This window comes from Pristis pectinata, chromosome 6, assembly GCF_009764475.1.
Source record: "Pristis pectinata isolate sPriPec2 chromosome 6, sPriPec2.1.pri, whole genome shotgun sequence".
Taxonomy (NCBI): Eukaryota; Metazoa; Chordata; class Chondrichthyes; order Rhinopristiformes; family Pristidae; genus Pristis; species Pristis pectinata.
Genome location: NC_067410.1, coordinates 10699909 through 10716883, shown reverse-complemented (window position 1 = coordinate 10716883; position 16975 = coordinate 10699909). Strand labels below are relative to the sequence as shown.

The following is a 16975-nucleotide window of genomic DNA, read 5'->3' as shown; positions in this document are numbered from 1 at the left end:
TTTGCAGGCTCTGCAGTTATGTCATCGGTTTGATCGGTTAACAGTAGAAGTAGAAGATGACAATGACAACTCACTATTGATCAGGTTGTATTGGGAGCCTTGGTGTGTGCAGTCAGCTGTATGGGCCTTTTGCTTCCTGCATAGAACAAATGTCAGTGTCTTTCAGGACAAATGATATAGTGGAGATTGATGACGATGTCATATAAGTTGATGCTACACACAAATGTAGGAAATTGCAATTGTTAAGGCTTCCGAAATGAACACTACAGTAGCAAATCTTCTAACAGCACAAAAGGCAAAAGAGTGAAAATCTTTTCTCGCTAACTGCCCTCATTAACCTATCAACGGACAGCTTTGTAGGGATCGGCAACCCTAGCCTCATCCTATCAGAGATTTCCCTTTGTCCTACCTATCCCTGTCTCACCCTTTTTGCAATGAAAGCTAACATGTTTTCTCACTTTCCCAGTTCTGACGAAGGGTTTTCAACCCGAGAGATTAATTCTGTTTCTTTTTCCAAAGCTGCTGCCTGACCTGCTGAATGTTTCCAGCAATTTCTGTTTTCCTTCCAGAAAACAAAGGATGTTTTGTTTTATGAGGTCATCCAGAATCTGGAGGATCATTTCAATCGTAAGCCTACAGAAGTTACGGAGGGTTGTAAGTCTGGAACTAGGAATCAGACAACTAGGAGACTGTAATCAAGTATATCATTGTGTTAAAGAATCTGTCTTGACATGGCGATATTTCTCTAGACTGTTCTCTCCTTGACAAATTTGTTTATGGTTTAATCAAGAGTGAATTCAATTGAAGTGATTAAATGCACATAACCTCATATTTTGTCTTGCTTCCAAAATTGCTGTCTATGGATCTGGCAACTCAAAATGCCAATGAATTTTGTCCAATGCGAGAAACAAATGTAAGTGTATTTTATAGTCATAAAGTAGTAGTGGAGACTAGAGTTCCAAAGCAAAACAAAGCACATGGGTGAGACTGATTCAGATGCAGTGGAGTTGGTTTACTATTGTAATGTGTACCAAGATAAAGTGTCTACCTGCACTGTACTTTCTCTGTATTTATGAAACTTTACTCTGCATTCTGTATTGTTTTATCTTGTACTACCTCAATGCACTTTATAATGAATTGATCTGTATGAACAGTACACAAGACAAGGTTTTCACTGTATCTTGGTACAAGTGACAACCATAAATCAATTCAATTCAATTCAATTCAATTCAAAAACCTTTGTTTGTGTGCCATCGGGGCAGATCATGCTATACATAAGTACATCGAAGGAGGCAAAAGAAAACAATGTGCAGAATATAGTGTTGCAGCTACAGAGAAAGTGCAATGCAGGTAAACAAATATAGTGCAAAGGCCACGACAAGGTAGATTGAGAGATCAAAAGTTCATCTTTGGCATATTATAGATCCGTTCAAGAGTCTGATAACAGCAGGATAGAAGCTGTCCTTGAGTCTGGTGGTATGTACTCTCAAATTTTTGTATCTTGTGCCCAACAGGAGAGGGGAGAAGAGAGGATGACCATGAAGGAAGTGGTTTTTGATTATGTTGGTGGCTTTCCCGAGGCAGTGGGAAGTATAGATGGAATCAGTGGAAGGGAAGCTGGTTTGCGTGATGTGCTGGGCTAGGTCCACAACTCTCTGCAGTTTCTTGTGGTCCCAGGCAGAGCAGTTGCCATACCAAGCTGTGATGCATCTAGGTAGGATGCTTTCTATGTGGATCTGTAAAAATTGGTAAGAGTCAATGGGGACATGCCAAATTTTTTAAGCTTTCTGAGGAAGTAGAGGTGTTGATATGCTTTCTTGGGCCAGAGCAAATTGTTGGTGATATTTACACCTAGGAACCTGAAGTTCTCAACCAATTAAAATTGTAAACATTTTAATTGTCAGTGAAAAGAATACATAGCCTCAGCGTGCAAGTCTAAAACCAAGGTAATGATTAAATCAACTCCAGTAGTCTGATTTCTTCACTGAGGGGAAGTGTTTGCAGCAAGAAGCCACAGAGCGATGGTCTACACAGCCTTAAAGCCAGTGTGAACAACGTAGAATTGAGCTTATGTAGCATTTACACCATCAGGGGTAATGGGTAAAGCTGCAAAACTACAAGACAAAGGCATGGCCAAATGGTCAGTGTATCGACAAAGCAGCAGCTTATTCAGTCACAGTCACACATGTCTATATTGTTCATGAAGTGAATGAAAACAAGTGAATGAAAACATAGTTGAGTAAAGACATTGAAGTCACTGGGCCCCAGAAAATGTTCAGTGCATCACAAAGTTTAGCAATCGAACCACAGATGGTTGTGAGCGATTATATGAATCAATCAACATTGATAGAGAAAGATTGGGTCCAAAAACTGAAGTTAGACAGGATAGAGGTGGATGTTTCAAAATCACACTTACACATACTATTGGGAAAATCGGCAGAAATGTTCTCAGATGCTTTCATGTTACACCGTCCATGTTTGTATCAAATCAGGTGCAAACCCAGTTTACTGTATGCCTCTATCAGTATCACAGCTGAAGAACCAGCTGACAGAAGAGCTGGATAAAGTAGAATGAAGTAAAGTTTTGGTGAACACTAGTCAGAGTGACTGGGCAATGCCAGTGATAGTGATACCAGAAGTGGGCAAGGCTGTTCCACATGTGCTGTTCTACATGGTGAAAATGAACCAAGCACTTGACAATGAGCTCCATAAGAGGCTGGCAGTTTTACTAAACCAGATATGTTAAATGCATAAGATTAGCTGAATAAGGATAAGTTTTCTTCAACCACAATGGGCAAGATATTATGAGGGATTGACCATTCTCTGTGCACCAAAGATGATGTATTAATATCCACAAGTACAGAAGAGGAGAGCACTTTCTCTGTAACTGTTACAATTTATTCTGCATTCTGTTATTGTTTTCCCTTGTACTACCTCAATGTGCTGTTGTAATGAAATGCTCTGTATGGATGGCATGCAAAACAAAGTTTTTCACTGTGCCTTGGTACATGTGACAATAATAAACCAATTACCAATATCTACTAGAGGCAGCCAGTGATTGGACAAGCACACTGTGAAGCTCAGAGGAAGCAACTGTGCATTTGTGCAGCAAGTAGATTATCTCAGACTAAAAGTGAATGCAAATGGGATGGGAACCAGGCAAAGAATAGGTGGAAGCAATTGTGAAAGGAAAGAAGTCTGAAAATGATGCAGAGTTTAGATCACATCTAGGCATGGAACCATACAATGCTGGATCCTTTGGCAGATCTTGCACTGATGCCGTTACATCTGTCACTTAAGAAAGCTGAGAAATGGAATAGCAACCGAGAACATCAAATGGTGTGTGACTTACGTAAAAAGAGCCTGTGTTAGCTCACTGCCACACAGTGCATACATTGAAACCTGTATAAGATGCTTTGAATTCTGGAGTAGGAGCAGTAATCAGCTGTGTGATGGACAATGGTCATGATGCCCATTGTGTTTTGGTCACGTACACTGACCACCTATGCTTGAATGGAGGACGAGGCACAATATGGACAGCAGTTAGTGCTGCTGCTGCACAGCTCCAGTGACTGGTATTCAGTCCTGACCTGGGCTGCTCGCTATGCGGAGTTTGCACTTTCTCTGGGTGTGGGTTTCTTCCGGATACTCCAGCTTCCTCCTGCATCCCAACAACGTGTTGGTTGTAGGTTTGGATTGGCGACTGTAAATTGTCCCTTAGTTTAGGTCGGTGGCAGGAGAATCAGAGGGGAGTTGATGGACATGGAAGAGAGAACTGGTTACAGGAAGTGGGATTAAAGGCATAGCATGCACTCAGTGGGCTGAATAGCCCCCGTTCAATGTGCTGAAAGGTTATGAGAAATTTGAGAAAGAGATATGAGAAATTATCTTTGAAGTGAAAAGTTTACATCAACTCCTATTGGACAGCTATGTTACTTTTGTCATAGACCAGAAGCCTTTAGAAGCAGTGTTTGGTCTGAAGTTAAGATTACCAACAAGGTACAGATGAGAGTGTGAACGTGGGCCATCCTCTTGTCTCAATATGACTCCACAGTCTAGTACAGAAACTTGAAACTAAGTGTAATTGTAGATGCATTGTCAAGGTTACCATGCTAGAATTCAGACATGTTGTGAAAGCATGATCTTCTGATTAATGGAAGTAGAAGATAACTTTCAGACAACAGCAAGAGGGAGAAAACACACAAAGATATTGTTCTGAAGCAGGTCTGTGAAATAAAAGATGGACTGAATTAGACAAATGTCCAGAGGAAGATATTGAACCACGTTGTAATATGTGAAATGAATTGTCAACAGAAGAAGGTTGTGATAAATTGGAACAGAGTTCTACCAATTATTTTCAGTAAACGAATTCCACATTGCGAAAACCAGCCTTCCCTCCATGGACTCTTGTCTACAGTTCTCTCTGTCGAGGTAAAGCAGCCAACATAATCAAAAACCCCTCCCACCCTAGACATTATCTCTTCTTCACACACCAGTCTTCATTGAGGGGTCAGCGGTGGAAAGGGTGAGCAGCTTCAAGTTCCTGGGCGTCAACATCTCAGAGGATCTGTCTTGGGCCCAACACATTGATGCAATCATGAAGAAGGCACGCCAGTGGCTCTACTTCATTAGGAGTTTGAGGAGATTTGCAATGTCACCAAAGACTCTTACAAATTTCTACAGATGTACGGTGGAGAGCATTCTGACTGGTTACATCACCACCTGGTATGGAGGCTCCAATGTGCAGGATCGAAAGGGGCTGCAGAGACTGTAGACTCAGCCAGCTCTATCACAGGCACAACCTTCCCCACCATCGAGGACATCTTCAAGAGGTGGTGCCTCAAGAAGGCACCATCCATCATTAAGGACCCTCACCACCCGGGACATGCCCTCTTCACATTACTACCATCAGGGAGGAGGTACAGGACCCTGAAGACCCACACTTCATGTTTCAGGAACAGCTTCTTCTCCTCCACCATCAGATTTCTGAATGGTCCATGAACCCATAAACACTACCTCGTTATTCCTCTTTTGCACTATTTATTTATTTTTATAACTTATAGTAATTTTTATGTCTTGCACTGTACTGCTGCTGCAAAACGACAAATTTCACGACATATGTCAGTGATAATAAACCTGATTCTGATCCTGGTTCTTCCTCCTCCCATCGGGTAGAAGATACAAAAGCCTGAAAGCATATACAACCTGGCTCAAGGACAACTGCTATCCCGCTGTTATAAGACTATTGAATGGATCTCTCGACTAAGATGGACTCTTCATCTCACATCATGGCCTTGGACCTTAATGTCTCTCTGCACTGCACTTTCTCTGTAACTGAACCCTATATTCTGCATTCTTTTATTGCTTTTCCCTTGTACTACCTTGATGTACTGATGTAATGAATAGATCTGTATGGATGGCATGCAAAACAAAGTTTTTCACTGTACCTCAGTATGTGTGACAATAATAAAACAAACCAATTTACCAATTTGAAAGCTCCTGAATGAAGATATTACCCAAAAGTTTTGTTTATTGACCTCGAAAAGATGAAGATCTTGCAGAGTTGGTGGAGAAACGTACTGACTGTCAAGTTTGTAAAGTTGAACCAGTGAAGACCTTTCCAAAAAATGCGTATTGATTTTAATGAGAAAGGGATTGATAGCTCAAAGAAAGTCACTTCGGACTATGACAGACCATACTGTTGAAGAACTGAGATCTATTTCCTCTTGTCACAGTTTACCAGAAGAACTTGTCTCAGTCAATGGTCCTGCATGTTATTCCTTTTAGAAAGGTTTTATGAAACAAAATGGAATTAAGCACATGCAAGAATTGTAAATGCACTGAAGAGCCAAGTTTTACAAGGAGACATCAGTTAACCAAACTTCTCACTCAACTACAGAACAACATCACGTTCCACAACTGTTTCTCCTCCTGCTGACTTACTAATGTACTGATGACTCAGAACACGATTGAGCCAAATCTTAAGGAGAGAGTAGAACAGGTGAAATGGAGGCAGAAGCAAAATTATGACTCAAATCACGGAATGAAACAATTCAAACAACATGATAGAGTTTGTGTGTTGACACCACTGAACAAATGTGACATTTGGAAATCGGTTCTTGGAGTGATTGCTGAAGTGTGTGGTACAAAACAATATCTCATGAAAACGGGAGATAGCATCAGAAGTGTCCATGTGAATTATTTAATTCTGGCAAAAGATATACAAGAGAATATCAAAGAGGCATGTGGAGTGGGTCCAGCAGACACTGTGGAAAAGCAGCACAAGTTTCCATTGAATTGAATCAAAAAGTGGATGCAACACAAACAACACAAGTTCATTTGAGAAGATCAAAGAGACTCAGTAATCCCATGGGAATATTAATTTTGCAAATAGTTTGAATATACAAACCACTCTTTCTTTCAAAAAGAGGAAAGATTAAACGATGCATGTGGACACACAGATTGGTTGTTGAATTAAACAAAAGACTTCTCCAAGCACCTTCAGGTTCCTCAGTGTTCTCTGAACTATAAACCATTTGTGTGATGAAGTTTGCCATACATTGCAAAGGTAATGTCAGGTTGAACCTACAGCTCTTGGATCATCCTTTGCATATCAATTCAGAAGACGAGAAAATACGCTATCTTCACTCGCAGGAGACATGACCTTACACTGCTTTTCATTGTTCTTAATTATTAAATCGTAGGCACCAAAGCAATTGGGTTATTGGACAGATCTGATGCTTGTTCTGGATTTGGTATTGATACTTTTTATTACTTGCAGTCACAAATTTAGTCAATGTGGAATGCTTATTTTCACGTTATCGTGAGTAGTTAAAATATTCTACATGTCCCTAGAATGATGTCTAATCCAATGTGGCAATCTGTGCATTTCTACACACACCCTGCCACTCCACTGGAGACCTGTCAACATCTTGTTTAAAAGGTGGCACTACGCAGAAAGCAGGACATGTCCGACACTTCACGGAAACGTCCGCCTAGCTTGTTGGCTTGAGATATTCCAGCTGAATTAAGCAAGTCAACTCATAACTTTGACCCAATACTGGTGAACTTATCTAAATACAAATCATCTTTGAAATTAAAAACTGCTGTTTGTACTTCAATGACATTTAGTGTGGTTTGGAGTATGGTTTGGGCAGCACTGTGGACAGCAGTTAGTCTTGCTGCCCACCAGGTGGTTGGTGGGAGAGTCAGGGTGAAAATGATGGCCTTGTGAGAGAGGATAGGTTACAGGGATATAAGTGGGGGAATGGGATTGCTCTTGAGGGCCAGCATTGACTCGATGGGCCAAGTGACCTTCTTCTATGTCATCAGAAAATATGAAATATCTTTTCTTTATGGGGAAACACAGATGGTAGAGCTGATCCCTCACAGCTCCAGGTATCCAGGTTCAATTCAAACCTCCAGCGCTGTCTGTGTGGAGTTTGCACGTTGTCCTTGTGACTGCATGGGTGTCCTCCAGTTGCTCCTGTTTCTTGCCGCATCCCAAAGGTGTGCGGGTTGGGTAGGTAAATTAACCACCATAAGTTGCCCCTAGTGCGCAGGTGACTGGTAGAATCTAGGGAAGTTGATGGGAATGTGGGGAGAATAAAAATGGGCTTAGTGCAAGTGGTGTCTAATGGTCAATGTTTACTTGGTGGGCTAAGGCGCATGTTTTGTTGCTGTGTGACTCTCTCACTGTATGAGAACCCCAGCTGAGGAAGGAAGGTGAGGAACAAACCATTCTCTTCTTGCATATTTTTACTATACAGAATAAGAGAAGAAGCAATTTCTGATCACTGTGCTGTGGCATAAATCACAATCAGCCAGATCTCAAATGCACCTCTTGTGTTTGAGCAGTATGCTGACTGAGTAGAAAATTTAGCAGTTAGGTTTTTTGCTGTTGTATCTGCTAAGAACTGATTAAAACCACGTTTTTGAAAGGTTATTAATGGAAGGCAGAGATCGCCATCAGTTGCTAGCACTCTTACCTCAGAGTGGGAAGGTTGTTGGCTCAACTCCCACAGCGGAGACTTCAGTCAAAAATCTATGCTGAAAGTCCAATGCAGCACTTAAAAGAGTGCTGCACTGTGAGAGATGCTGTCCTTCAGGTGAGACATTAAGCTGAAATGTCTGAATGTACAGTTGTAAAAGATCCCTATTTCAAAAAGAGCAGGGTCATAGTCCTATCAGTCATAGGAAAACAAGTTATCACATTGCTGTCTCTGGAAGCTTGCTCTGCATTTCCAACATTGCAAGAGGAACCACACTTTAAAAAGCACTTCATTGGCTGCAGTGTGCTTTGGAATACCCTAAGGTCAAGAAAATTGCAGTATAGTTTCAGCTCCAAGCCACACACTATCCAGAGAAACAAAGGACTGCAGATGTTGGAATCTAGATGAAAAACAGCTGCCTGGTTTGCTGAGTTACTCCAGCATCATCGTGTTTTTCACACACTATCCAGCTTTGGAAATATAACATCAGTCCTTCATTGTGACTGGTTCTCTATCCTGAAACTGCTTCCCCAACAGCACTGTGGAAGCACCTTTACCAGAAGAACTGCAGCAATTCAAATTATCACAACCTTCTCAAGGGCATTTAGGTTTGGCAATAAATGCTGGCTTTGGTGACTCTGCTCAGATCTTTAAAATGGATTTTAAAAATATCCTTCCACATTTCCCAGGACGACAATGGGTAACACAAGGGGACATAATTTTCAGGTGATTGGAGGAAGGTATAAAGGGGATGTGAGGGGTAAGTTTTTTACACCAAGAGTGGTGGGTGCGTGGAATGCACTGCCTGCAGAGGTTGTGGGGGCAGAGACATTAGGGACATTTCAGAGACTCTTAGCTAGGCACATGAATGATAGAAAAATAGGGGGCTCTGTGGGAGGGAAGGGTTAGATAGACCTGAGAACAGGATAAAATGTCAGCACAACATTGTGGGCCGAAGGGCCTGTACTGTGCTGTAGTGTTCTATGTTCTTTGTTCTATGACTTGAGTGTAATAATGAGCAAATCAATATGCCCCTCTCTGCTGTATTGATGGAGTGCTGGAGTGTCAGAGATCTCATCTTTCAGATGAAGCAATAACCTATGGCACTACATTCTTCTAGGATGAGCAAAAAAGATCTGTTGACAGTTGAAAATCAGCCAAGTTTTCAATGTACCTTGGCCATTGCCCAAAGTATCAAGGAAAACAAACTAAACTGCAGTTGCTGGTACCTGAAACAAAAACTGAAAACTGAAAACTGTAACCCCTCCACTCTCCCTCCAGTTCTGAGGACACGTTGCTTACCCAAAACATTGACTGGTTCCTCTTTCCACAGATGCTACTTGACTGGCTGAGTTCTTCCAGCATTTCTGTTGTTATTTCACCTACGCTATAATTTGGTCATTTGCTTCATTGTTGGTTGTGGTCTTCTGTTACACAACAGTAAGCAGATTCATAAAAGCACTTAGGGGCAGCACGGTGGGACTACTGGTAGAGTCGCTGCTCACGACTCCAGTGGCCCAGGTTTAATCCTGACCTCCGGTGCTGCCTGTGCACCGCTCTTCCTGTGACCTCATGGTTTTGCTCCGGGTGCTTTGGTTCCCTCCCACATCCTAAAGACAGGCAGGTTGGTAGGTTAATTGGTCATTGTAAATTTCCCCTGGTGTGTAGATGAGTAGTAAAACTTGAGAATGTAGAGAGAATAAAAATTGGAATTAATGTAGGATTTGTGTAGATGAGTGCTTGGTGGTCAGTGCAGATGCAATGGACCAAAGTGCCTGTTTCTGTGCTGTAGGACTCTATGACATTTCAGTGGCTATATAACAATTTGAGATAACCTGAGGTTAGAACATAGAACACTACAGCACAGTACAGGCCCTTCAGCCCACAATGTTGTGCTGACATTTTACCCTGCTCTAAGATCTATCTCACCCTTCCCTCCCATATAGCCCTCCATTTCTCTGTCTATCTAAGAGTCTTTTAAATGTCCCTAATGTATCTGCCCCCACAACTTCTGCCCACAGTGTGTTCCATGTACCCACCACTCTCTGTGTAAAAAACTTACTCCTGACATCCCCCTTATATCTTCCTCCAATCACCTTAAAATTATGCCCCCTCGTGTTAGCCATTGTTGCCCTGGGAAAAAGTCTCTGTCTGTCTCTTATCATCTTGTACACCTCTATCAAGTAACCTCTCATCCTCCTTCTCTCCAAAGAGAAAAGCCCTTGCTTGCTCAACCTATCCTCATAAGACATGCTCTCCAATCCAGACAGCATCCTGGTAAATCTCCTCTGCACCCTCTCTAAAGCTTCCACATCTTTCCTATAATAAGGCAACCAGAACTGAACACAATACTCCAAGTGTGGTCTAACCAGAGTTCTATAGAGCTGCAACATTACCTCACGGCTCTTGAACTCAATACCCCGACTAATGAAGGGCAACGCACCATATGCCTTCTTAACAACCCTATCGACCTGTGCGGCAACCTTGAGGAATCTATGGGCGTGGACCCCAAGATCTCTCTGTTCCTCCACACTGCTAAGAGTCCTGCCATTAACCTTGTATTCTTGCTTTCATATTCGATCTCCCAAAGTGTATCCCTTCACACTTTTCTGAGTTGAACTCCGGTTGTCAAAGATGCTATGTAAATGTGAGTTCTTACTTTATTTTTCAGTAATACTCAGTATGTGTTTCCACGGAGTGAGCTTGTAGTTATGTAGGTTAGAAAGCAAGAAAAAGAATTTCACATGGGGAATAGCCAGTGATCCACTAAGGCTTTGGAAGTGATATGTAAGGTATCTTACATGATCTACCAACCGAAACCCAGCAGTATGAAGATATCCCATCTACTTTAACTTATTAATATGTAATACAAACTGTGACATTGTGATTCATCATGTATAATTTATAACATTACACAGTTCTTGTTGTAGAACTCTTCATGAAAATGTAAAAGGATGCACAGCAAGGAACAGCAGGGTATGTCATTTATCTCAGGAGTTTAAAAAAAGGCTATGTACACTATCTGTTAACACCTCCTTTGTTTTCCTTCTGGGTATTCAGCATGGCTGTGTGCTGTTTGTACAATGTACTAGAGTAATATTTTGACACAAAATCAATTTATTACGATGCATTTCTAATTAGAAAGAAACACATTGATCCCACAATGTTTGATGTGATGGTCTGTTTATTAATCCAAGAAATCCACATAAGAATGAGGGCAGTAAAGTAACCATTTACACTTCTCCTACACTAAGCCAGTTCTATTCTCCCAACATTCCCATCAACTCCTCCCCAGATTAACCACTCACCTATAAATTGAGGGCAATTTGCAGTGGCCAGTTAACCTACCAACCCTCTCACGTCTTTGGGATGCGAGAGGAAACTGGAGCACGCGGGGGAAACCAATAAAGTCATAGGGAGAACGTGCAAACTCCACGTTAACAGCAGCGGAGGTCAGGATTGAACTTGGGTGGCTGGGGCTATGAGGCGACAGCTCCACTATCTGTGCCACTATGCTGCCCCTGTAGAGTGTAGAAGACAAGCCATTCACCCTGTGGTGCCTGTAATACCCTCTGATCTTTCCTCACTACAATGCAAATATTTTCCTTGCGAGACCCAATTTCCTTTTAAAAATTGCACCAGTTTCCACTGGCCTTTCAGGCAGAATCATCCAAATCGTAACAACTCACAAAAGGATTTTCATTATCTCTGGCCTTAGCATTACCAATGATTCTCTTCATCGTGTGTCCTGCGGTTAACATCCTTCCTGCCAGTGGAAACTCTTTCCTGAAGGAAGACATAGCCCAGCTGAAATGCTGCATGAGGAATGTCACAATGCAGGAAAGGTGGACATTCAGTGAGGCCAGGGATGACACAATACACTGGAGCAGTGCTTTTATCACCTCCCGTTTGCTGACCAGGCAAGACTGAAATTGGAGAATGCTCCATTCCCAGCACAATCATAACTCGCTTTGATAGCACTCGTTTTACAAGTAATCAGTTGTGTGCTGCCTTGTTCTGCGGAATGAAAATAAGCTTGGCGTGTGCTGGTGTTGTAAAGAGTCTGAGACGCTCACTATATATGTAAATCTTTTTGCCGCAAGCATGATTTATATTCTCGTTATTAACTCGAAGGGTGACACTGCGTAAATCTGGGAATCTTCTGTTATTCTTCTCCAGAGACTTTGACTGGATCGAGGATGTGGATATCGATAGAGGCCACATTCTCGTGCTGCATTTAAGATAACAAATAAGCCAGAGCCAGGCTAGTTTACTGATTTACTTTAGGCAATATTCTCATATTTCCCTTATATTTTCTTACAACAGACACAGAGGCCATTTGGCCCATCAAGTCTATGCCAGAGCAATCCCATCAATCCCATTCCTCCACTTAGAGTCACAGAGTTGTGCAGCATAAAACAAAGAAGAGTACAGCACAGGGACAGGCCCTTCGGCCCTTCACATCTGTGCTGAACACAATGCCAAATTAAACTAAATCTCTTCTGCTTGCACACGATCCGTATCCCTCCATTCCCTGCATATCCCTATGTCTATCTAACAGCCTCTTTAATGCCACTATTGTACTTGCTTCCACTGCTCCCCCCAGCAGCCCATTCCAGGCACCTACCACTCTCTGTGTAAAATAACTTGCCCTGTAAGTGTGATTGGGTCATACAAGAGGTGAGATGTTGGGTGGTGTTGGGGTTGGTGTTGGATGGTCGTACCTGAGGCCAGCTGAAGAAAAGCAGAAATGTGATCAACATCGGGGGCTGGGAATTGGGAAGGCAGGGAGGAGCAAACACCAAGGAGCATTCTCAACCAGAGGCAGCAGCACAGGTTGGGCTTGGAGTCCTCCAGCTAACACCAGTGCCAACAGTCTTCGGTGGAAGTGAACAATGCCATTGTCAGGCCATCAAGTCATCCATTGCCATCTGACATCACTGTGTAAGCAAATTGAGTTCTTGGTACCTTTGCAAAAAAACAAGCGATTTTCATTCTGACACAGTTCTGCAAGCCATGAAACTGAACACATACAGTATATTAGAAAATATTTGCTGTTCTGTTCCATGCATCCAGTGGATGCAACATCACTGTTATAAATGTGGCCAGGCCACCACGGACAGTTGGAAGACTCCCTGAGCCAACTTCTTTCCAAGATACTGGATGCCACATTCTGGTTCTGGGCCGCCTGATCTGCCGAGATCAAATATCGGCAAGACCTTGAGGCTGTTTTCTAGATGGTGCATCTAAAAATGGCCGCCCTGCATCTACATGGATCTTGGTAAGGCTGCATTTTCTAACCAAACACCTTTGCTTTGCTTCCCACACAGGCAAACATCAGCAATGCCTTTTGGCTGCATAACACTTGGTGAAAAAAAGGACTATAACAACCCTTCAGATGTGACGGACAAATATGATTTGGGACAAACAGTCAAGACGTAAGTACACACTTTTCTCCTGGAGATTATAATTTTCATGGTAAGACGTTAGCTACTCTTTAATTAATATGCAGAATTCAGTGTAATCAATGCAGAAGTTACAAAGCTTGACTGCTGGAGGCAAGAAGTAGATGGATGTGAACAATATTTGGTAACAGAGCTTTATTGGGATGTAATGCAGTTTTACAGAATGGTAAACCTAGAGATGAACTACGTTGATAATTGATCAAGACATGGTGAATTTAGAATACATGTATTCAGTTCTGGCCCATTCAGTTGAATCCAATCGATGAAGTAAAAGTCCCTACAGTCTGCCAATTACAAAGGGCTTGTTTCAGGCAAGTCCAGCTTCTGCTGCCATTATTGAAGTGAAGGAAGAAACATAATAAGGTATGCAATGATAAAAAAGGATGATTGGCTTCATTGAATAATAAAAAAGGCAAGCGAGATATTGGAAAGCAAAAAAGGAACCCGCAGATGTTGGAGCAACACACACAAAATGCTGGAGGAACTCAGTGGGTCAGGAGCATCTACGGAGGGAAATGAACAGTCGATATTTCGGGTCGGGACCCTTTGTCAGGACCGGAAAGGAAGAGGGCAGAAGCCAGAATAAGAAGGTGGGGGGAGGGGGAGGAGCACGAGCTGGTGGGCGATAGGTGAGTCCAGGTGAGAGGGGGGGTAGGTAGATAGGTGGGGGTGGGAGGGGAGTGGGAGTGATGTGAGAAGCTGGAAGGTGAGAGGTGGAAGAGGCAAAGGGCTGAAGAAGACGGAATCTGACAGGAGAGGACAGGAGACCATGGAATAAAGGGAAGGAGGTGCTACTCCACTGCAGATGCTGGAAATCTGTGCTAACAACAGAGAATGTGAGAAATACTCCAGCAGGTCGGGCAGCATCGGTGGAGGAAGAAACAGCATTAATGTTTCAGATTGATGAACTTTCGTCCAAGAGAATGAGATGAATTCTTTTCAGGTGGGGAGAGCAGAGGGGGATTTCCGCAGTGGGTGAAGACTGACAGAGACTAAATGGCACAAGTGGTGGTGCTGACTGAATGAGTGTGTGGAAGACTTGTTAGGTGCAGCCAATCTGAGCGGAGGAAGTGTACACGGAGGGGAAAAAATGAGAACGGAGGAGAGGGAAACACAACGCTGGAACTGTGAAGCAGAGAATACGATCCTTGGAAATATGAAATAAAACAGAATGGCATGATGCTATCAAGCTGGGAAGAGTGCGGAGGAAATTTATGAGGATGTTGCCGGGACTCGAAGGACTGAGTTATGGAGAGAGGTTAAGCAGGCTGGGACTTTATTCATCGGAACATAGGAGAATGAGGGGTAACCTTATAGAGGTGTATGAAATTTTACCCCTCATAATTGATAGAGTGAATGCGCACAGTCTTTGTCCCCGGCTTGGGCAATCAAGAACTCAAGGGTATAGGTTTAGGGTGAGAGGGGAGAGATTTAATAGGAACCTGAGGGGCAACTTTTTCACCCAAAGGATGGTCCATATATGGAATGAATTGCCAGAGGAAGTGGTTGAGGCGGGTACAATAACAACATCTAAAAGACACTTGGACAGGTACGTAGATAGGAAAAGTTTAGAGGGATATGCGCCAAATGGGGCGAGCTTAGATGGGAACCTTGGTCAGCTGGACAAGTTGGGCTGAAGGGCCTGTTTCCGTGCTGTATAAGAGAATGTTGGAAATATTCAGCAGAGTGGGCAGCCTCTGTGGAGAGAGAGAAACGAATTTCCATCTGAACTGGCCAGTTCTGATACAAACTAGAGACTATGATTATGATTGTACTTTTCCCTTTGCATTCAGTGCTCACAGTGTCTTTTCTTATGCATTGGAGAAGGCAAGTGCAGACTGTGTGACCACTTTCCATTGAGTCTGCAGGGTGATCCTGGGCTTCCAGTTGCCTGTCACTTTAATTCTCCATTCCACTTCAACTCTGACGTCTCCGTCTTTGGCTCCTACACTGTTGGGAAAAGAAGCAAAAGTGACATGAGGAGAAATATTTTAACGTAATCAATGGCCCGGGTGTGGATTGCATGACCAGGGCTAGTACACTGTTCCAATGAAGCCCAACATAAGTTCAATGAACAGCATATCATCTTCCAGCTAGGCACACATACATCCCTTAGGAGTCAACATTGAATTCAACAATTTCAGGTAACCAGAACTGGCCAGTTAACCTATAAAGTTAACTCTTTTTCTCCGTCTGCGGATCCTGCTTGACCTGCTGAAATGTTTCCAGTATTTCCTTTGCTTTCAAGTTTCCAGCAACTATGAAACTTTCCACCTCACAGTTCTAGCTGACTTTATTTCTCTTTTCTGTTCCCATTCATCTATATACATTTATTCCAGAAATATCAGCGGTGTTTAACAAGCCTCCGTATCCATGTTCAGCCAGTTTCACTTTGTGTCACTTTCACAGACATTTCCTTTATTCTCTCCACCCCCCTCCCTTCTCTGAATCTTAAACCGTGTTTTAGTTCTGATTTTTCCAGTTCAGATAAAAAAATCATCAACCTGAAACATTAACTCAATTTCTCTGCTAAGTATTTCCAGCAAAAAATAAGACGACTGTGTAAGAAAAAAGATAAATCAAAAGTGACTGAACTATTGCTACAGACTATTTGATGAGGTTCTAGTTGCCTGATCATAGGAACAATATTATTGCTCCCATTGAGCTTACAGAAGCAATCAGCATGATTCCAGGCGTGAAAAATATTCATGATGAAATAAAAAAGTTATTGTCTATGGAAAAAGTGACCCAATTAAAGTTTATTTTAATAATTCAGAAAGATCCCTTGCAAAATTCATACTGAGAGTTTTCATTATGATGAAAGCCTCCAATCAAAAATTGGAAGGAATGAGAAAAATCAGGAAGAATGTTTTGCTCTCAATGGTAAAAGGCCTGTGAAATAATTTAATGGAGAGGACTGTTGAAGTGTCTACTGTCAGAAATGCCTATATCTGTTCCAAGAAGGAATTGTCAGTTCCTGAATGATTGGAATGACTAATTCCAAATCGATGGCTTTTTGTCCTTAAAAAAAATCATCTTTTTTAATCTGCATAAAAAGGGAAAGAGACAAGGATTGTGAGCTCTAGTTATTGGATTTCTTGTCCCAGTGTGAATTTTCTAGCCCACTGGTTTTGAATGTGGAAATATTACCTGCATAAATGTGCTTCCCTTGAAAGCAAAGGTTAATTGAAGTTCCAATTGATCTGAACAATGCAAATCCAAATTTAAATTCAGAACCGCCTTTGAAATTCTGCTGAACTCACAGATTAGTGAATTTCCTAATGTTGTTCAACAAGCGACTTGTCTAAGCTACCTATTATCCTCTTTGTGCCTTGCAAAAGCTGTCCCTGAGGAAATCTGATTGAAATCCAGGCTGGAGAAGAGTAGAATTTCATTAGGCATCTAATCATGTCCCTAACCCCACCTTAGCTCTTTGGGACCAATAAAAAGAAAAGAAATCCACAAGTGAACTGAAATGAAAATGGAGGTTTATGAAAATTGTCCACCTTTTCCCTCATT

At 42.1% G+C, this 16975-nt stretch overlaps 1 protein-coding gene across 6 annotated transcripts in view; it reads left to right on the top strand.

The window, feature by feature from the left end:
• LOC127571521 (caM kinase-like vesicle-associated protein) overlaps window positions 1–16975 on the top strand; it is a 139817-nt gene that overhangs the window by 53058 nt on the left and 69784 nt on the right. For all 6 annotated transcript variants that reach the window (XM_052017958.1, XM_052017957.1, XM_052017962.1 and 3 more), the window contains one exon: window positions 13322–13429. In XM_052017958.1, coding sequence (XP_051873918.1) covers window positions 13335–13429 — 95 coding nt within the window. In that variant the 5' untranslated portion in view covers window positions 13322–13334. The remainder of the gene's footprint in view (window positions 1–13321; window positions 13430–16975) is intronic.